This window comes from Dermacentor albipictus, chromosome 1 (assembly GCF_038994185.2).
Source record: "Dermacentor albipictus isolate Rhodes 1998 colony chromosome 1, USDA_Dalb.pri_finalv2, whole genome shotgun sequence".
In the NCBI taxonomy this organism is placed as follows: Eukaryota; Metazoa; Arthropoda; class Arachnida; order Ixodida; family Ixodidae; genus Dermacentor; species Dermacentor albipictus.
The window spans coordinates 301,219,850-301,242,611 of record NC_091821.1 but is presented as its reverse complement, the minus strand read 5'-3'; the positions used below and the strand labels follow the sequence as shown (position 1 = coordinate 301,242,611).

Here is a 22,762-nt window from a genome sequence, read left to right as displayed (position 1 = left end):
CCAGAGGCAGCACAGTAAGGTTGCATCACGGCGGGAGAAGTTCGATGAAATCTGCAGCTTCAATGTAGGATCCAGCCAGTGAACACAGCAGTTGGAGAAAATCAGAGTGTTCCACAAAGCTTCAGTCTTGGTTTGAGCAACTAAACAAAGACGCCTCACAGCATCTGTCCTTTGTAGGGGTATAGGAGGTGTCAGGGTTTCTTTATGGGCTGACCGGGCGGCATCGTCAGCAAGGTCATTTCTGACGATGCCATAGTGCCCCAGAAAGCATTGGAAGATGACGTCATGTCCGTTTATGAGGGCTTGATGGAGAACCTCCCTGGTCTCAAACACCAGTTGGTCATGAGCGTTGCGTCATAAGGCTGACTGCAGACTCTGAAGGGCTTTCCTGGAGTCACGAAAAGTGACCCACTTTTGAGGTTTGGCTTGTGGGATGTAATTAACAGCGGTATGTAGAGCGGCAAGTTCTGTTGCCATAGAGGTCGTTATATGCGACACTTTGAAAGCAATTGTCATTTGTAAGGCCGGGATAATAACTGCGCCTGTGGAGCTGGTGGCTGAGGCAGATCCATCGGCGTAAATGTGCGTTCTTTGTTCACATGCTTCGTTCAGTAATGATGGTGTGAACTGATGTAGAGCCACTGTTGAATGATGGGTCTTCTTCGTTATTCCCCGAATCCTGAAGCGTACTTGCGGTTGTCGTAGGAACCACAGGGGTTACAGTGGTCTCGCTGTTGGTGTAAAGCCCGATGGAAGGTAGCCTTGATGTGTCGCAATAAGTTTAGAAAATGTGGCTTGATGGCTTTGTGCTGGCAAAGCAGCAATATAATGATCGGGTATGCGACACAGATGTCGAATGTGTGCTCTAAGGCTGTCAGTCGTTATATATTGTTACACACGAGGTGTTTAATGCAGAACCAAATGAATCTGGTTGATAGGCGCGGTTGTTGAAGAGCGGTCTCGCGGCAGCTTGGCTAACGTCGTTCTCTTCTTTCTTTCATCTGGTTGTCTGCGCGGCAGGCGTGGTTCATGACAGAGCTCGTGACATTTCCCCGCTGGCAGACAACGCCCGCCGGGCGAGTCAGTCATCTCGTGGGTTGTAATGCCTCAGACGCGCGATGTGTCACTTCAACCTTGGCCAAGCGTCATCCACTGCTCGTGAGACGCGCAATGCGGTAGTTTACTTCGCTGAGGTGCTCCAGAATAACGTAAGGGCCGACATAGTGGGCAAGAAACTTCTGGCACAAGCCACACTTCCGCAACGGCGTCCAGAGCCACACAAGGTCACCAGGATCGAATCAAACGCGGCGGTGACGCCCGTCATAGCGTATCTTGGACCGTTCCTGCGATGCTAGGGTGCGTAGCCTAGCAAAGCGTCACGCTTTTTCTGCTCGACATAGGATCTCATCAATTGATTCGTTGTCATGAGCGAAGTAGGGAAATATGGTGTCGAGGGTGTAGCGCGGCGGACGAGCATACAGAAGGAAAAATTTTGAGTAACCAGTGGTCTCGTGTCTCGCGGTATTGAAGGCATAGGTAATGAAAGGCAAGATACTGTCCCAATTCTTGTGTGCTGAATCGACGTACATGGACAGCATGTTGGCAAGCGTTCTGTTTGTGCGCTCGACCAGACCATTAGTTTGTGGATGGTAGGGCGTAGAATGGCGGAAGCTACATGAACACAGACGAAGGGTTTCTTCAACCACGTCCGCAGTAAACTGTCGCCCACGATTGCTGATTACTATGCGAGGAGGTCCATGTCTGAGTATAACGTTAGCCAGCAAGAAAATAGAAACTTCTGTAGCTGTGGCCGATGGCAATGCGGCGGTCTCACAATAGCGGGTAAGGTGATCTACGCAAACGATAACCCAACGATTACCCTTGGAGGATTGCGGGAAAGGGCCCAGAAGATCTATACCAACTTGCTCAAAGGCGACGCTAGAAGGGGGAACTGGTTGAAGCAGGCCATGTGGCGCTTGTGGCGGACGCTTGTAGCGCTGGCATTGAGAGCAGCTGGCAACGTACCGTTCGATATCTTTCCGCATCATAGGCCAGTAAAAACGTTCTTGAGCCCGGTAGAGTGTACGTGTGGAACCAAGATGACCGGAAGTTGGGTCATCGTGCATGGCATGTAATACTCGGTGGCGAAGGTTCTTGGGGACAACTAAAAGGTAGCGTGCACTGGTGGTCGAGTAACTCTTCTTATACAGCGCTCCACCATCGCGTAGGCGAATGCGACTGCCTGCAGGTGACTCCTGTGCTGCCGCGAAGAGCGGTTGTAAGCTCTCGTCCTTGTGCTGCTCGGATATGACGGTACCCATATCCGGAAATTGCGGGGACACAAAAGCGATGTATTCATCAAAATTGTCCGCATCACATTCAGTTGTTTGAAGTGGCATCCGAGAGAGACAATCAGCGTCAGCATGTCGCCGGCCACTTTTGTAGCAAATAACGAAATCGTATTCCTGTAGACGGAGGGCCCAACGCGCTAGTCGTTTTGAGGGATCCCGTAGATTCACAAGCCAGCATAGCGAATGGTGATCTGTTATCACAGTGAAGGGGCGCTCGTAGAGGTACGAACGAAACCGTTGCACTGCGAAGACAACCACCAAACACTCTTGTTCGGTGACTGTGTAGTTGCGCTCGGAGCGGCTCAAGGACCGGCTAGCGTAAGAGATCATGTTCTCACTGTTGCCAACATGCTGAACTAGCACAGCACCGATGCCTACGCCGCTGGCATCGGTGTGAATCTCAGTTGGTGATGAAGGATCAAAGTGGCGAAGAATTGGTTGGGATGTCAACTTGAGCTGGCGAAACGATAAGTCGCAATCTGCAGTCCACTCAAAGGGAACGCCTTTTTGGAGAAGGCGTGTAAGGGGATGAGCCATGTCAGCAAACCGGGGAATTAATTGGCGAAAATAGGAGCACAAGCCCAAGAAACTTCTTAACTGCTTGACAGAGTTGGGTACTCTAAATGCTTCTACAGCCGCAGTCTTTTGTGGATCTGGTCGGATGCCTTCTTTAGCGACCAGATGGCCTAGCACAAGAGTTTGTCGTTCCCCAAAATGGCATTTTTTTTAATTGAGCACAAGACCCGCTTTCTCCAAGCAGTTCAAGACCAAATCCAAACGTTTGTTGTGCTCACTAAACGTTCGCCCGAAGATCACAACGTCGTCTAAGTAGCACATGCAAACTTCCCATTTTAAGCCGCGTAATATCGTGTCCATGAACCTTTCGAACATTGCGGGCACGTTACACAACCCGAAAGGCATCACGTTAAACTCGAATAGTCCGTGGGGTGTTACAAATGCTGTCTTTTCTCTGTCGTCCTTGTGTATAGGAATTTGCCAGTAACCTGACCGTAAATCGACTGAGGAAAAGTAAGATGCCGCAAAGAGACAGTCGATGGCGTTGTCAATTCGTGGGAGTGGATATACATCTTTCTTAGTAACGGCGTTTAGGCGACGGTAATCAACACAGAACCGCCATGTACCGTCTTTCTTCTTCACCAATATCACGGGGGCTGCCCAAGGACTAGATGATTCTCGAATGACGCCTTTGCATAGCATTTCTTGGACCTGATCGCTGATTATCTTGCGTTCTGACGGGGATACAGGATAGGGTTTTTGTCGGATTGGCTGGGCGGCTCCTGTGTTGATGCGGTGACGAGTTCTGGACGCAGGAATTGATGGCGGGCCATCGTGCTGCGCAAAGTCGAATACCGAGGTGTGTTTCGTAAGCAGGGCCATCAAAACTCGACGCTCGTGATCGCTGAGTGACTTATCAATCATGGAAAGTATCTTCGAGCTCCCGGGGCTCGAGACACTGGTTGCTCCTCCATCGGGGAGCTCTGTAAGTACTGCCACCTATACGGGCGAGTCTTCCTGAAACATGGCAATCTTTAGACCTTGAGGTAGCACTGCCTCTTCAGTGGAACAGTTTAGTGCCCACAGCCCCGCGCATCCATTGGTCACTGATATTACGCAGTGCGGAACTAACATGTTTTTCTTGAGGCAGTTCCGATGTAGAGGTTCCACTGCAGCATGGAACGAGATTGGAGTCGGAGATGAACAGGCGACGGCAACACGCATCGCGGATAAGGCAGGCACAACTGTATCCTCAGACACGCACAACACACTCTCCGGGCAAGCTTCACCTTCAAAGAGCACAGTTGAAACACTGGTGTCGACACTGAGTTCTCCCGTCAGGCAGTCAACATTCGCACCACACAATTGCAAAAAGTCAATCCCCAGACTCACGTCATGCGAGGAGCGAGGAAGAACAGTAAACTCTGCATTAAAAACTTTCCCACCCGAAGACACATCCACGTTACACACACCAACCGGGTATAATGATTTATTTATTTATTTATTTATTTATTAGATACTGCCAACTGCCTCTTGGCAGTCCAGGCAGGAGTGAGTGTGTGCAAAGTCGGCACTGCAAGTCAAAATAACAAAAACATGGGTTACAAGGAACCATAAAAAAAATGCTTAAAGATACAGACTATTGCGTCGGGAAAGGCAGCATGTACAAAATTACAAAAATAGGAAAATGGTCATTCTAAAACGAACACGCTTCATTGCAAAGATTGCACGGCAGACACAAATGATTCAACCGAGGACATACAAGCGACTTCTTGCAGTAGAGCATTCCACTCTGCTATAGTTCGAGGGAAAAACGAGAAGCGATAAGCAGTAGTTTTAGTTGGTGGCATCACAATCGTTCGTTATGCTTGCGTCTGGTTTGTCTTGTTTTATTAAAATTGATGTATATGTCGGGATCCATTTTTGTTTGTTTATTAACGATATTAAACAAAGTTTGTAGGCGATGCAGTCTACGCCGAAATTCTAGCGATGGGAGGCCAGACCGTGTTCTGAGATCAGTGATCGAGACTCGTCTATTTTAAATATTATAAATAAATCCAAGGGCTTTCTTTTGCACGCTTTCAATGTTGTTGACACCAGTCTTTGTGTGGGGATCCCAGACGGCATCGGCATATTCAAGCAGTGATCTAATGAGTGTCGTGTTGGCAGCGAGTTTAGTCCTACTAGTGCAATGTTTGAGCCGGTGTTTAATTAGCCATAGCTTCCTTAGCGACGCCGAAACGACGTATTGGACATGAGCGTTCCAGGTTAACTTCGAGTCAATAACTACACCCAGATACTTATATTTGTCAACCGTCTTAATTGCTACATTATTGATATTATATGTACAAATTGATGGTGCTTTCTTTCTTGTAATCATCATTTGAGTACATTTTGAGGCATTTAAGTTCACACGCCAGGACTGACACCAATTATTGATTGCATTAAGGTAATCCTGTATAGCAGTCTGATCATGGGGTGATTGAATGTTGTGGTACACAGTACAATCATCAGCGAAGAACCGGCATTGTACCGGGGAATCAAAGGACAAGTCATTCAGATAAATCAAAAAGAGAAGAGGTCCAAGTACTGAACCTTGCGGTACACCGGAAAGTACAGGAGCAGGTGAAGAAAATGAGTTTCCTATACGGACATATTGTGTTCGATTAGTTAAATAAGAGTCAAGCCAGCGAAGAATTTGTTCATTTTTCAGCGCACATTGTAGCTTGAGCTTTAGTCTTTGGTGACAAACACGGTCAAAAGCTTTCTGAAAATCAAGGAAAAGCACATCTATTTGCCCGCCGCAGTCCAGCGCTGCCATGACTTCATTGGTAATATGTAAAAGCTGAGTAACTGTAGATAGGCCACGCTGAAATCCATGCTGTTTTTCCGAAAAGAAATTATTGTTTTCCAGAAAGCTGCTCAGGTGCTTAAAAACATAGTGCTCCATCACCTTACGAGCGGTGCAGAGAAGCGAGACGGGTCTGTAATTAGTAATACTGAGTTTATCTCCGGACTTATGAATGGGAATTATCTTTGCTGCTTTCCAATCGTTAGGAAGGACACCTTGCTTTAGACTTTCGTTAAATATTATGAACAGATACTTTGCACACCACTCCGTATATCTAAAAAGAAAATTATTTGGTATGTCATCAGGACCAGCAGATTTCTTTATATCTATGTTTAATATGGATGAAAGAATACCTTCTTCGGAAATAAAAAGGTCTGGAAGTTCGCAGCCAGAACCTGAAAATTCTAGGCTATCGTCTTCAGGACCGCGTAGAAATACCGAAGCAAAGTACTCGTTGAACGCTTCCGCAATATTCTTGTTGTCACTGGTCTCGATATCATTCAATCTAATTTTGGTGACCGGGTTCTTTTTCTTGGTTATGTGCATCCAAAACTTTCTTGGGGCGTTAGATAAAAAATAGTGTAGTTTAACATTGAAAAAATGGTACTTTGAGTCTTTTAATTTTTTCCTAAGTTCGGTACGCATTGACGGTAGCACAGAACGATCGACACAACTATTGGGGCGTGACAAGCGTTTTAAGCGGCGCTTTAGCTGCAGTATGTCCCGAGTGATCCAAGGGTTATTGCGGGCCATTCTCTTGCGTTTTGTTGGATTGTACATGTACATACATTCCCGCACTGCGTCCTTAAAATGGAACCATAAATCATTGACACAGGTTACACCTTGATTTGATTTTTTAAGAAAAATGTCAAAATCTTGCTCTAAGTAGTCGAGTAGACTTTCATCAGCAGCTCTCCCAAAATCCAAGACTTCTTTGTCTGGACAACGGATAATATTTTGCTGTAGATTGCTTTTAAGCAGAATCGCTTCATGATCTGATATGCCTGGTAAAACTTCTACAGTAAATCCTGTTTCACTGACTGCTTCAGAGATAAGAACAAGGTCGAGGATAGTTTTTGAGCTTGAAGTAACACGTGTAGGTGTTCCTACTACTTGTTTTAGATTTTAAAAAAATGCCAAATCGAGCAGCATTTCAGCATGTTGACAAGAATGCCGAACACAGAGATCGTCTCAGTTTATCATGGGTAGATTAAAGTCCCCGCATAAGATGATATGAGTATAGTGTTTACTGTGGACGTAGAGAAAATCATGCAGCGATTCCAAAATTGAGATATCTGCATTCGGAGGCCTGTATACTACACCAATAAGAACCTTACATTTGAAAGACGGCACTACAATCCAAACCATTTCAGCAGAAGTATTGTGTGGAATGGATGTGAATGGGATGCCATTTTTTATTATGGTCACGACACCACCCCCTCTCGAGCCACGGTTGTAGCGAATTACGTTGTACGAGCTGGGTATTATGTCAGAATCAGGGATAGCATCATGAAGCCATGTTTCTGTTAGAAGCGTGATGGCAGGATTATAACTAAGAAGTAGGCTCTCAAGGTCATCAGACTTGTTCACAACGCTCCGGGTGCTAACATTTAAAACAGTTAGTGGACTGAAGACGTGGGGTAACTCTAACAAATGAGCTTTAGTCTTACTTTTGTGCTGTTTTTGACTGGAATTAGACCGGCTGTGTCAATTTGCTGCTGAGGGAACTGCCCTCTCCAATGCCTCGTCCCATCTGAATGTATTGCCATTGATTCTAACCTTGTCGAAGGATAGAAATACTTTGTCGCCTCTGTCTCGGTTCTCTTTTGTCCAGGTCCAAAGCTTTTTTCTTATTGATTGGACTCTAGGAGAGAAGTCCTCTGAGATGCTGTATGGAGTGTTCTTGAAAGCTTTACACTCTTTCAGTATTTTTAATTTGTCTCGGTAGTCTACTAGCCTGAATATTACGGGGCGGAATTTGTCGTCCCTAGGCTTCCCCATTCGATGAGCTCGCTCAATTGAAACATTTGGAACATTTAGTACGTTGTCAAGGATTTTTGTTGAAACCTCTTGTTCCAAAGATTGGTGTGCTTCTTCCTTCGGTTCCGGTAGACCATACAGTATTAAATTGTTCCTTCGGCTTCGGTTTTCGAGGTCATCTACTTTTAACAGTAGGCTGTCAACGGTTTTCTGCAGGTCGTCTACTTTGACTGTGTAGGTCTTAACAATAGTCGAAATATCCTCTACTTTTCGGTCAATGGAAGCTAGCTTATCAATACTTTCATCTAGACGCCAGTTTGATATGGCCACACCTTCCTTAAGTTCTCGCAAGTCGTCCATATTTTTTTGCAGCATGATTTCGGTAGAGGGGCCTGGATTCAATTCAACGTCCCCGCAGGAAGCTAGTAAGTCCACAAAACAATGGTACACAATATTTAACGCATCTAATTCGCCACTGACTCCACGGAAACTCGTGCACTGGTCCCAACGAAACATGACCTTGCGTCCCGGAAGGCCTTTAAACCCCACACTCATGACCGAGACAGTTGCCCCCGTGTCGACTAAAGCCATTGTAGAGACCCCATCAATCAGTACATGTACCTTATTCTTTAGCATGAAAATAGTTGGAGGCAGTTGAGTCGGTAGCACACATTTTCCAGCGACCTCACCTCCATCGGCCACGCTGGCTATTTTCCCAGCGGGGGCGACACGAAACGGCGCCGAGGCGATGGTGACGTGAATCGCGGCCGAGGGGATGGTGATCGGGAGGCTCGGAAGGCTGGTGGTGGCGTCAGAGTACGGTCGGAGGCAGGGGAGCGGCAGCGGTTCCGGGTTCTTTCTTCTCCAAAGTAGGTCTCCTGGGCGGTGCATCGGTCCTCTCGAAAGTGGCTTCCTGAAGTGGAGTCTCGTGGCTACTGAGTGCACAGTGTACGACCACTAGACCGCATAGTCGGCGCTGACGATCCGTAGTTTGATGCTCGGCGTCGGCTACAGTACCTAGCTGTATGGCCAGGCATGCCGCAGCAGTAACACACTGGCGAAGGGCGAACTTCAGAATGCGGGTTGAAGTATTCTGCCGAAGAAATCGGTTGAGGGTAACGAGGCCCTTTCCCTTGAAAGTCATAGGTAGCGGTGAGTCTTCGTGGACGAAAGTTGCGAGGGCGTGGACCAAAATGTTGAGGGGGCGAATCATTGCGTGGTGGTTCGGTCGTAATGTAATGCGGTTCGTCTCTGGAGCTGTTGAGGTCCGCGACGTTCACCGAGTGGTTCCAAGTAGCCGAAGGGGGTTCCCAAAGAGTGTCTCGGAAAACGGAGGGGCTGCAACGTGGCGCCGCATAATGTGCCTGTTCGTCATGTCGCTGAAGCTCCTCGCGGACTATCTGGCGGATGGCGGACGAAAGGTCTGGGAGCGAAGGACTCGTGTCAACACTTGCTACAGTCGTTACATTGGCCAGCCATCCAAACTTTGGTGTAATTCGGCGAGTCTTCAGCGCCTCGAACGTACGGCAGTGCCGTATCAGTTCTGATATAGTGTGCAAGTTCTCTTTACCAATGAGGAAGTTGTACACGTCTTCCGCTATTCTTTTTACCACGTGCCCCACTTTATCTTTCTCTGTCATTTGAGGATTGACAGTTCGGCACAGCTTCAAAATTTCTTCGATATAGGTAGTGCAAGTCTCGCCGGGTACCTGAGCTCTCTGGGCTAATGTGAGTTCCGCACGTTTCCTCTTTGCGTCCGAGTCACCGAAACACTTTTTTATCTCCTCAACGAAGCGTGTCCATGTAGTTAGCATGTCCGCGTGGTTGTCATACTATACCAACGCCATGCCGGCCAAGAAGAAAACAACGTTCCTAAGCTGACCGGCAGCGTTCCAGTTATTGTATTGGCTTACCCTTTCGTAATGGGTTAGCCACTCATCCACATCTTCCTCTGCCTTCGCCGAGAACGTGCGTGGCTCTCGGTAGTGCTGGATAAGGGCTGGGCTCGCCAAGGTACTGCTGGTGAGGGTATTTTGCTCTGTGGCCATGATTGAGCGCGACAGCGAAAGTCCGGCGAGGCGACGGCTTCGGCGTAGCTCTTTTGCTGGTGGCTCCGTTGTAGGTCGTGAGAGTTACCCCGCACAGCTCCACCAAATGTTACACACGAGGTGTTTAATGCAGAACCAGATGAATCTGGTTGATAGGCGCAGTTGTTGAAGAGCGGTCTCGCGGCAGCTTGGCTAACGTCGTTCTCTTCTTTCTTTCACCTGGTTGTCTGCGCGGCAGGCGTGGTTCATGACAGAGCTCGTGACAATATGTTGGAACCAAGTAGTCTCTAGCAATCATGGTTGTTGCATGAGTCGAAGCGCATCGGGGTAGTCCAAGACATGCCCTAAGAGCCTGGCTGTGTAAACTTTCGAGCGAACGAATGTTTGTTTTGCATGTGTTCGCCAAAACCAGTAAGCTGTACTGTAAGAAGCCCAGAAAACGTGCTCTGTACAGCTGCAGCATGGACTGTACCGACATGGCCCAGGTTTTTCCGCACAGGAACCTCGGTGTACATGTAATCGAAATTAGTCTCCGCTTCAGGTAGATGCAGTGGAGGCTCCATGAAAAATCCCTGTCAATAATTGCACCTAAAAAGCGATGACACTTCTGGTATTTGATAGCCTGGCCATTGAGAGAAACAGGGTACGGTGCCATGAATTTCCGTGCAAGCGCGATTAACGCACATTTTTCAATGGAAACTCTAAGGCCTTGTTTGCAGAGATATGAACAGGTTAGGGTGGCTGCCTGCTGAATTCTTGCGCGCACTTGAAGACGAGTCACTGCAGAAGACCCAAGACAAATATCATCTGCTGTCATTGATAGGTGAATTAGCTTGAGTAACATTTCAGCAAGGCCAACCACAGCTAGGTTAAAGAGAACGGGGCTCAATACCCCGCCCTGTGAGATGCCACCATGTGTAAACTAGTTGGCAGTCGGGCCATCTTCAGTCAGCACAAAGAAGGACCTTCTGGTCAAATAGTTGCGGATCTACAGAAACATTCAGTGACCGATTCCAACAGCCTCCAAAGACTCAAGGATCGCGTCATGTGTAACATTGTCGTACGCCCCTGTCACATCAAGAAAGAGCACCACTGATATGCGCTTGAGGCATTTTTGTTGTATGAATGTTGTTAGGTCAATAACATTGTCTATTGATGACCTGCCTCGCCGGAAACCACTCATGGAGTCGGGGTACACATTTTGGCGTTCAAGATACTATTATAGGCATGTAAGAATAATCTTTTCCCTTACTGGATGGATGGATTACATTGGATGGTAGCCCATGCCAAGACTAACCACCTAGTTCGTCCTGCTACTCAGCAATTCTCTGGAATGCCAAAATCACACGACACAACTTGTGGCTAACTTGACAGATAAAATAGCTTATTGTTTGAATGTGTTTTAATAATTAGACTAAAAGCGGCGTGTAATCACTTTTTGTCATGCTGTACAAGAACTCATTTCTTTGCCATCTGTGGTCGCTGTCTTGTGATGGCGATGACACTGGCCAGGCTGGCTCTGAGAGTAGGCTGTTGTGAAAGTAGGCTCAAGCAATGTTTGGCAAACTTTTTTTGGAAAAATAGAAAGAGGAAAAGTCACATGGTATAATTCGGTAAGCATTCATAGTGAGCCACCGTTCTCGCCCTAAAATCTTCCTGGGGCAAGCTGGATGTTTTTGTCATAGGACAATGCGTGTTTGATGCGTTCACTGTGCATTAAACAGCACCAAGACGGATGTTGCCTCTATTAGAGTCACCAGTGTGGTCACCGTTGAGGTTGGGCCTAGGCATGATGCACAGCCAACTCTATGGTTTGGTCCCACATGGTCACCAGCCGAGACCTTCGGCCAGAATTGAATTACAGTCAACGACCGATTTTTCGGACCCTCTAGCGGACAATAAAAACGTAAGTTCAGGCAGTCCGAAAAGATGAATGCATGCAAAAAACGCACCTTTTTTCTTTTTTTCTTGGATCTAGAGGTAAAGGGCAGAGTACCAGGCTTCCGAAACCCTGCCAAAGCATCAATGAAGGTGCTATAAGAAGAGGCGTTCAAAAACTCTGTATGCAGCCGACTGCGGGTTTATTATGTACATGTGCATCATCAGGCAGCCAGTGTTATTGCTGCAGTGGCTTGAAGAACCTGTTGATTGTTGTTTGGACGGTGTTCCGGTTGCATGCGATCATATTCGCCTTGATCTGAGCAAGAGTCATGTCAGCACTGTACATCGATGAAAGAGTCAACAGTGCTCACGTCAACTCGGCGCTTGTAGGCGGCGCAGGCATTGGCTCCTCATTTTCAACATCGGAGTCTTCTGAATCCCTCACAACCTGACGGACTATTCCCTTGTCAGTCAGTTCTGCGCAGAAGTTGAGCTCGTCAGCATCAACAAACTGTTCAAAAGTTATTTCCGTGGCTACGGTACTGCTTTCCGCGTTTCGATGCCATCGGCGAGGATGACGAAGACGGAGTGGGGGCCATCGAAGGCAAGCGAAATCCTCAAGTTGCGAACAGTGGAGTTCACTGACGAGCGTCGAAGCACCTAGGCCTAGCTTTGCAGAGCACACTTGACACAACAGCACAACCACACACCACGCTAGGCAAAACGTGGCCTGCGCAAACAAACGAAATAGCGCCGCTCCGGAAACTCCGCCGGAGGCGGAAGTGCGACCATTTGCGGCGATGAACATAGCCAGTGTGGCCAGACTAAATCAGTATGTGACGGCTAGATTCAGCTAGTTGTGGTTCAAAGCGGTGATATGCTTCGGCTGCAAGTCGATTGCCTTCGCAAGGGCGCCGCGCGAGGAGCCATAGGACCTTCCGTCGCGTCAAAAAGTCCAGAAAATGGGACAGCAGGGGGTTCGAGCATCCGAAACTTCAGATGTCCGTATACATTGATTCTATGGGGCTCGTGGTGGTGCCGCAAGGAGGTCCAAAATATCAGGCATGTCCGAAAATTTGGGCGTCCGAAAATTCAGTCGTTGACTGTAATTGGAGCTGAATTAGCACGAGCCTACTGTAGCAAAAATATCAAATACACTTGTTGATCAATTTTTCAGACACTTGATTTTTTCAACCTGTGCCTTTGGACCTCCTTATGCCCTGGCACCAATGTACAGTCACCGACCGATTTTCCAGACTCCAAAAATTCAGACATGCTCGATTATTCGGTCTGCGTCGGCACCGCCATTCTCTCCATAGACCACAATATATAACAACTGCTGAAAGTTCGGACACATTGCAACCTCTCATCTGATTTTTCGGACACTCCTTGAGCCAACTCGATCGAGAGTACCATGCACCGACTCAGACCGGTGCATGGTTCGACTTGCTGAACTTTTGTTTTGAACGGAGCCTCCTTGCTGCCCCACAAAGTGGCGCTACTGCAAATCTCCGCTCATCATCATCATCGTTTCTGCCTGGTTCGATAGAGTGGCTCTACAGCAGTTCCGGTTTCAGCTTAGTAAGCCATCTCAAGACAATCCAGCAGCTGATTTGTTTCTTCGCGCACGACGCTGCGAGTAGGCCACGTTTTTCGTTTGTGCGACTGGTGTCGGCATGGTGGTGTTTGCTTTGTGTGGTGTTTCGAGGTTCCAGTAATCCAACGCGGCATACGGAAACATTGCATCAAGTGTCTAATGGCCCCGATAGTGCCTGCGCAGACTGCGCTGGGGAATGCCGGCAAGCGGGTGCCGGGAGGCCTAAGATTTGTCGCCTTCCGATGTGCTCCCTAGCGACGCAGAAAACGTTCTGCTGAGACCTGCACAGTGGTTGCATTGCAATTCCGGACACCGTCTGATTTGAGTTTCACAGGTGCTGACACTGCTGTACTGACATGCGCAGAACTCGACAATGGCGAGATCATTCGTCAGGTTTTTGCTGCACCGCCGGACGATGACTCTGAGTCGGAAGATGATGCACCATGTCTACGCTGCCGTCGCACGTAGAGCGTGTATAAGCAGTGACTGCTTTCAGCCGCCTATAGTGGCCGTACGACCCTCTCTGAGATTCAGGCTTATTTAATTGCGCGTGAACGGAACAGCGTGCAATGGCGCATTCACGATTTCTTCAAGCCTACTGCTGAGCCCAAATAAGTGCGTGGAAATAAAGGATTTCATTTTTTTTCTTTATCTGCTTTCTCGGACGCTTGTTTATTAGGACATTTCCGCAGTCCCTGTGAGGACCGAATAAACGGTCGGCGACTGTATAGCAGCAATGTAGAATTTAGGATGCTACACAGTGCGTCACTCATTTTTTAGACAAAATTTGCATATGTCATGCTGCAAACATGATGTCTGTTAACAAAATTGCCATTATGTTGGTTCCGTGTGAAAGTGCAGCTTTTGGTTGCTGACTTCTGCCGAAGCAGTGCTGGTTAGGCCTGCCGCCCCGGCATGACGAAACTGTGCCAATGGTCAATGGAGTGTGGCGTTTACTTTTTCTCTCATGATATGTGCACGCAATGTTAGAAAGTAGCGGCTGTGGAGAAAGCATCATGCGTGCTGTCCTCATGCTCTCGCTCTTGTTGGCAAAGTGGTTTCTGAACTTTGCGAGAGCTGTTGGGTCGCTGCAAATTGTTCAGTGTCAACTCGACTCCAAAATATAATTTAGGTTTCCAACTCTCAGCGAAGCACCACTGGTTATAAGCCTAACAGTCAACGCAATGTCACCACGAGGAAAATTCTACTGCGAGTATGTCTGCCAAGTGCACTTACTGGACAGAACGGGTTAAGATTGAACAGAGGTAGCAAGCAACCAGCTGAATAGACGCAACACAGCCTGTACTGCCAGCATCATGCAGTCAAGGTTCCGTGTTACATTCGTGTTCTGTGACATCATGATGATGCATGACTCACATTTGCCTGACAGGCAAATGTGGAATGTCGCTGCAGTTTCAAAATATTAGACTAATTGCTATTCACTTTCAACCAAGAAACTGATGTTTATGCAAGCCTAGATATTATGCTGTTTCTTTCTTTTTCTGCCCATCATTTGTCTTGTGTCTGTATTGTCAATGAGGAAAATAAATGTTGGATAGATTGCAAAAATTTGCCAGCTCGTGTGTCACAACTGCTTCTAACCTGTGTTTGCTGTTGTTGCAGCACCCGCAAATTCAAACAAAATCATCCAAGTACATCAAGTACCTTTGTGCCGAGGACAAGCAGACCTTGCAGCGCTGGGTGACAGGATGCAGAATTGCAAAGGTGAATTAAGATTTATTTGTAATTCATGGCTTTTGCTCATGCTTTGTGTAGTAAGTCAGTCTCTGCCTTGACTGAAACTGACTGATGTGGGCAGGATTGAAAGGGTTGAAAGGGTTCTGTGTCCATGTTTGCACAAGCAAACATGGACACAGAAGCGGACGGGACACCACGGGTGCTAACTCGCAACCGGTTTATTGGGTCGCCCCAGAAAAATAAAAAATGATAGATACGCACAGTATAGTGCATGCATACAAGTTCTTTGTGGCAAAGCAAAAGAAAATTAGGCATGTATCGCTACCAAAGAAGCAGACCAATGTGTCGCTGATGCAGTCCTTGCCTGTTTTTGTAATGTGACAAGCTCCGAAAAGTCCACGAACAGTTGTGTCCTTACTGCTGTCCAAAATCTTAAGCTCACGCAACCATGGTTCACACTTGCAGGCTGTGCCCACCAATGCGCATTGCCTCTGTTAATGATTAACAGTTCATGCTCATTTGTTAACGCACCTCCTGGTTTGACTTAAGTAAGGCCTTCCCTTAGGACAGTGGCCTGTCCTCTTCTTTGCCCGTGTTTCTTTATGCGACAGAGGCTTCAATGCATATTGGCCAACTAACCTGAGAAGAAGTTTTACTATCTCGTTTTAAAAGGTCATCCGGACAGGAAACTGACTTAGCTGTATGCAGTATTTCAATAAAGGCAAAGGAACTAATGGAGAGCTATAGTTGATGCATGGTTTTTAGAGCCACAATTGAAAGGGAAAAAATGCAGACAGAAAATGGGAGAGATAAAGTGCTTAGTCATACAATGAAACCTCGTTAAACCCTAGTTGGCCGGAGTTTGCAAAAAAGTACATACTACACGATAGTACTGTTTAACCAAAACAGCATGAGATCGCCCACTTACCTGTCAAAAATTGATCTCTGAGAGAGTACGATAAAAGGGCAAAAAACATGCATTAATTATTCACTTCGCACGACGACAGTCTGTTACTTTCATTTGATGCCACGGCGGCCACTCATCTCAGCAAACGCCCGTGTGAGGCTGACGTAGCGCGCAGCTTCTGCCACCGTCGTGCTTGAACCGCCCGTGCTGTAGCTTTCCATGTGGTCCTTGTCACTGTAGTCGGACGACACTTCGGCAATAACAGAGGCAATGATGGCGAAAAGTTAAACTTCGAAAAGTCAAACCTCATACCCGACATATTTTCACAGTCGCAGCTGCACTACCGTGCAACTTCTCCTTCGCACTCCAAGTGCCATACACCGTAGTCAACGGTAGATGCCTCTCGTGCGCCAGCGCCGACTTCATTGTGCTGCATTTGGTAGCACAAACAATGTCCAGTTTTTCTTCTATGCTGAGCACCCTGTTTTAATCCAAGCTTCGGCATGACGCGAGTTCTAGCTTGCGAGACACCACAACACAGGCCACAGCGCACTCTAGAACGGCACCGAATTGATGTTGATGTGGCTTCGTCCTTCCAAGCACCCTCTGCGATCGCGCTTGGAGGCCCTTCTGATCTCTGAGGCTCGTTATTCTGCTTGGCCCACATACCACCATGATTGCGCGACGAAAAGGGGAAACACTGCGTGTTAACTGATATGTACACAACAAGCTGGTACGGTTTATGTGCATACAAAACACATTATGTTCAATGGCCGCTTAGTCTGGGATTTGACTTTGTCAGTCGAACCTGACTATATCGAACCTGTTTACATCGAATTATTCTATATATCGAACAATTTCTGGTCACAGTATATTAGAATGAGTATACCGTAGAAACCGGAATATACCGTATTTACTCGCATAATGATCGCACTCGCGTAATGATCGCACCCCTGAATTTTGTCGTCAAAATTTGATTTTTTAAAAATTTCCGTGTAATGATCGCACCCCGAACTTGCCGCAGCGATATGTCGTGTGCTAAGTCTAGCTAATAATGATTGCGCTTACCAGCTGTCGAATGCTACGTGAACAACTCTTCAAGACAAACCAAGCGGTCTGCACGCACCAAACATTCTTAAGTAGATGCCTCATTTCATTACTTCCATCACTTTCCGCACTTCTATGACTAAAGAAAAAAGCTGCGACCAAACTTGGCTTTATTAAAGGGGTGGAGACATCAAAATTTTCCTTCATGCGTTTGTTGATTCAAACGTTGCGTCATGCTTCAGGGAGCACGATACACACAGCGGGATTCATATATATCCGATAAATAATTTAATAATAGCATTATTATACCGAGCGATTTCGGTTTCGGTTTCTGGGCTCCGGGAGATGCTATGACGTCACAGAGGAGGAAACGCAACATGGCTTGGTCACGTGGGCCACAAAAAATAGTGACGTAAAACTATGCTGCGTCGTCTGCTCGTGCATACGCGTGCTCTGCCAGCAGAGGTCAACTGGCGATTCGAAGTGCACGTCGCGATTATTATAATTATTGCGAAGAGCGACAACAACGGTAAGAAAATATTGCGGCTTGTGAGAGTCGATGATTCATTCCGAAGCGCCGTAAGCTTTAGCTTCGAAGTGAACCGGAAAAGGCCTAGCCACGATATCGGCGGCGCCGAACGATCAGCGGCGGTGAAGCTGCCGTCGGTGCACAGAATGACCACTCCTCGGACGCTGATTGCCGCACAAACGGGTCCCGGGCCCGTGCTCTCTACAGCTAGAAAATCTCGCCGTTCGCAAGCAAAACCGCGGGGGCCCGCAAACGGCAAACGGCGTGCGGCGAGTTTCCGTGCCGGTAACGTGGACGGGCCTTCACATTGAGAAAGGCCAAGCGGAGGAGAGACCGCTCCGAGCTGCCGAACTATGTGACTATGCGAGGAGAGAAGCGGACAACACGAACGCTGCATATCCTGGTCCCTTTCGGAGTCGGCCGGCTACTGTTTTTACACTCAAACGTGTAAAGGCCCGTCGGCACGGCAACTCGCCGCACGCAGTTTGCCATTCGCGGGCCGCCATGCGGCGTTCGTGTTGTCCACTTCTCTCCTCCTGTGTCCGTGTCTGCACGCCTTATCCCTTCTTTGCATTAAGAGAGGATTTCTATATGCCTGTAGCTCGGTCATAGTGGAGGCTATGCTCGGTCGCTCGGCTCAGCAGGCTCCGTAATCGGCATTTCATCGCTACTACTCACACGTCACGTTTTTGTGCTGGTGTGCTATGACGTCAATATTTTCGTTCCTCCTCTGTGACGTAGTAGCTGCTGCGCTAGCGATGGGTCTCTACTACGAGAAGGAGTTCTTAATGACTTTTTGGAGCTGAATTAAAATTATTTTGAAATGTTTGCAGCGTCCGATACCTCGTTCTGGGTGTCCTTACATACGGAAGCAGCCTACAACATGCTTTTCATAGCCTCAAAATTTGGTGTCCCAACCCCTTTAAGTGTAGGCTTTATAATGGTTGTGGTCAAGAACAAAAAAGGTGCCTTTCAATTCTTCTCATCTGCACTCGTGGGCACGCAACAAATCGCGAGCGGCAACGATAGTAGCCACGTTTACACTGATACGTTAAAAGTTTGCTCTATTCATATGCCGACGCTTGTAACACAGCTAAGATATTCGCCCACCCTTAGCGGAAACATGCCATATTAGGATAGTAGTGAAGACAGATCTAGTTAAGCTAAGCGCGCCCATCTGTTTGTCCCCTCAAAGTGGGCATGGCTACGTTATTGCCGCAAACTTGTCGATATTAACCATATTATTCATTACTGATATGGAAGAAACTGTTTCAGTGCACGTAATGTACTCACGAGAAGAAAAAAAAAACTAAGATTTGGCGCGTTTGGCTTGCTCCGCTAGCCGCCATTTTTTTTTTTTAGTGTCCCGCAGCAAACGCGAGACGAAAAAAATTTTTTTCTTCTGGCGGGAAATTTAACCTGCGTAATGATCACACCCCTGATTTTGCGTCAATTTTTCTGACAAAAAAAGTGCGATCATTATGCGAGTAAATACCGTAGGCGAAACGTTTTTTCAAAAGACCATTGCAAAAAGTCGACCCTCGTCTTATCTACCGGACATTGGCGGAAAAACTACGGAAGTCTTGCAACAATGGGCGGATGAAGTAAACAGCTGCCTTCGCCATCGCCATCAGCAGAAGTGCGGCGTGGCGACATTGTGGCACCGTCGTTTTCCATTTCCATTGTCACAAAGTTATATTGGTTAAAGGCTGCTTTTTTACATGTTGTTTCAAAATGAGCGGAAGCCGACGGCAATTCACCATCGCCTGCAAGAAAAAGGGGACTGAGTACGCGGAAGCCCACGGCAACCTGGTGGCACAGCGCAAATTTGGAGTATCCAAAAAGAGCATTCGGTACTGGCGGAGGCAGAAGCAGCGTATTACAGCTTGCAGCAACCAAAAGAAAACGTCATTCATGGGTGGACTGCACCGTATCCAGAACTGGAAAACAACGTTGCGGAGTTCGTCTGTGAGCTGCGTGCAAGATCGCTGCCTGTGACTGCCAAATGCATCCGTTTGAAAGCGGTAGAGATTGCGCGCCCCTTTGGACTGACGAGGGCGCAATTCAAGGGCTCGCCATCCTGGGTGCGACGATTCATGAAGAGGAAGGGCTTTGCACTACGGCGCCATACTTCTGTGTGCCAGAAACTGCCAGAAGAATTCAAAGACAAGCTCATCGAGTTTCAGCGATATGTAATTGCTCTTCGGCAGCAATGCGACTACATGATCGGACAGATTGGAAACGCCAACGAAATGCCAGTGTGGTTGGATATGCCCTCAAGCCGGACTGTTTCTGAGAAAGGAGCTAAGCAAATCAAGCTTCTAACAACGGGCAATGAGCACTCACGGTTCACTGTGATGCTTGCGTGTCGAGCTGATGGGAAAAAGCTGCCCCCTTTCATCATTTTTAAAAGGAAAACATTGCCGTAAGAGGAGTTCCCACGTGACGTCATCGTCTGGGAAAAGGGTTTCATGAACGAATCGTTGATGTGGGTTGAATCGTTGATTTGTTTCCAGGTAAGGGTGTATTTCGGTACTTTTGCCATTGAAAAAGATTTTTTTCGTTCTTCATTCTTAGAATTCGTTAGCTGGAGGGTCGACCTATATTCCGGTCCGACCTGTAGTTCGCTTTTTACGGCATAGAGCAAAAATTACGCTTACATCGAACAAAAATAGCAACGATTCCCGATATATTGAATGTCAAGCGGCGGAAAAGTGCCCCCAGAAGTTGGCTTTCCCTCGTGGTAGCGGAGAAACCCAGCGGCGCGGCTCCATCCAACCGCTCTCCCTACCGTGACCACGCTGCCTCAGGCGAGCTGTCGACATCCCCCTGCAAAAAATTATCATGGGCCGCCCGCAGCGCTTGCTCAGACGGCCAATCATAGGCTCTTGTGCTCTCATCTTGCAAGATCGCGAAAGTGCGAATTGTGTCGCTGCTTTTCTGGTCCATTGTATTTGCGCCTTGTGGGCCTTCTCCCGCAGTGTTACCGTGATGAAGCGGCAGAATTCGCCTTTCGTCGTGAAGCTTGAAATCATAAATCAGGTCTAACACGATAAGAAGTCGGATGTCCCCACAGTGTGCAAGATTCCAAGGAGCACTCTCGGCACGATTAGGGCTAAAGCAGCCAAACTCGCAACTCAGTGCTCGGGGCGTCTGACGCCTACGCACAGCTGTGTACAAGTGGTTCTTCATAAGTACCGATTTCCACGTGCTCACTGATGCATGTAAATTCTGATGAATGGGACGAAGCCGTTGCCGGTGTTGCCGAAATTTAGAACGAGCTGTCAGAATTTCATGAAGCTGTTGACGAATCAACGGTTGACGAGTTTGTGAGTGCAGGTGATGGCGTCGGGACCACAGGAGAACCCGAAAACGAAGACTACATCGCCAGCATCGTACCGAGCACAAATGAAAGTGGGCACAATGAGGAAAGTAATGACGGCCTTTTGCCCACATCCTCCGAAGTGATTGGTGCACTCACACTAGTCCGGTGCTTCTGCGTGAATACGGAAGGTTGGGGCCTCAGCTGCCCCGACTCCTTTTGACAATGTGGGGAAGTGCTTGCGTTGCAGGCAGTGAAATTGCCCAAGCAGAAGAAAATGCAGGACTAATTTATGCGAAACTAAGCTAGTTTCATCAGTAAAGTGACGTTATAAATGGTATGTATGTGCTTTTATGACACCCAATTATTTAGCAGGCTTATATCAAATATGCTCTAAATCAAACTGATACGCGTTTTTTTTTTCTCGAGTTTGATATAACCGAATTTGACTGTACTTTTAAAACGAAACTACTGTTTAAATGGGTACAGTTTAAGGGGGGACGCGGGTCTTAGAATGGCGAAAAATGGCCAAAAAATTGATGTTTAGAAAAACGCATTTTCGGACTGTTTGAACCTTCGAGCACCTGCCCTCAAAATATTAACGCTGAATTCGATCGGCAAATACAATAGAATCTGCTTTTAAAACACCAAGGGAGCGGCGAAATGCTCCGAAACGGACAAAACTTGTTCAAACTTTCCGCGCACGCCACGGGCGAAGCCGTCGGCCGATCGCCGCCATCTTGGTCTTGTATTGAAGCTGGTTTCTTTGTGCGTGTTTTCCGGCGTCTCAAAATGGCATCGCTCAAGCAGAACAGCCACCATTGCTGGTTTTCCGAAGAGCGTTTCCAGGCTGCTGATTGGCTGGAGCGCGCGCGCGAGGTGTTCCGTGCCTGTCATTGGCCGGCGCGACGGCCGCGTCATCTTTTTCTTTTTGCGCATTTTGTTTCGCGTTCTACGCTGTGGCGTTTACCGTGCGTGCTTTTTTGCCATGGTGTCTTCGTGCGAGCGTGTTTCCCGACACAATTTTTCCATTTTGTTCCGGGATGGCCGGAGACGCTCGCCTAAAGAAGAAGACGCGTCAAGCGTATGGAAAAACACGAAAGTGTGCGTGGAACACGCAGTCGGAGGACGGCGCGCTGCCAGCATCACCTGTAGCGTCCGAAGTGACGCCGACGGCCCGTTTTCAGCCGATATGTAGCACATTGGGCGTTATCAAGTCGTCGGCAAGCGCTTCCAGCAGCGTCCAAGACTGCATCGATACAGTGTACTATTCCGCTGACGAGTCTGCCGAGTGCGTGAGAAATGCGGCTAACTTGAAAGAGCGTCTGGCGTCGCAGTGCGCAACGGCACGAAAGTTGAACCTGCTGGACGTTGAGTTGGTGAGCGACAACAAGGAAAATGGCACAGAATTTGTCATCGTGGATTTAGCAGTGATGAATGCGTTGTTTGGGACTGTGCTTTGCCCCGAGTGCGGCATGAAAGATATGACTCTGTCTAAGTCAGGCAGAGAGTATGGGCTCTCTTCAAAGCTCGTGCTCTCCTGCAGCACCTGCGACTTCCGCGAAGAGCGCTTCTCGTCTCCAAGAGTATCCGGCGGTGCTCAGTCCAAGGTAACGCCTTTTGAAGTCAACGTGTGCGCAATGAAGGCCATACGTAGCATTGGCAAGGGAGCAGCAGCCCTCGGCGACTTTTCCGCCATAATGAATATATCTCATCGTGGCTTGCATCACAAAACTTATCAAGGTCACATGAAAATGATGGTGGAAGCTTGCAGTGCGACCGCTACCGAGTGCAAGGCTGCTAGTGTTGCTCGCGTAAAGGAATTGTACGTGGAGCTTGGCAGCGTGCCAGGAAACATCGGCGTTGTCTACGACGGCAAATGGCTTACTCGTGGACAGAGCTCCCACATTTGTGTTGGGTGCATAGTTGAGATGCACACGGGTCTTGTAATAGACCATGTTGTGCTGTCGAACTTTTGCCTTAGCTGCGCAAATGGGCCAAAAGAAAATGAGCAAGGCCATGCAGCCTGGCTCAC

General features: G+C 47.8%; 1 protein-coding gene across 7 annotated transcripts in view; it reads left to right on the top strand.

Annotated features, from left to right (window-relative positions):
• Positions 1–22,762, top strand: part of pico — a 263,380-nt gene that overhangs the window by 227,606 nt on the left and 13,012 nt on the right. For all 7 annotated transcript variants that reach the window (XM_070531479.1, XM_070531478.1, XM_070531483.1 and 4 more), the window contains one exon: positions 14,848–14,949. In XM_070531479.1, the coding sequence (XP_070387580.1) occupies positions 14,848–14,949 (102 nt within the window). The remainder of the gene's footprint in view (positions 1–14,847; positions 14,950–22,762) is intronic.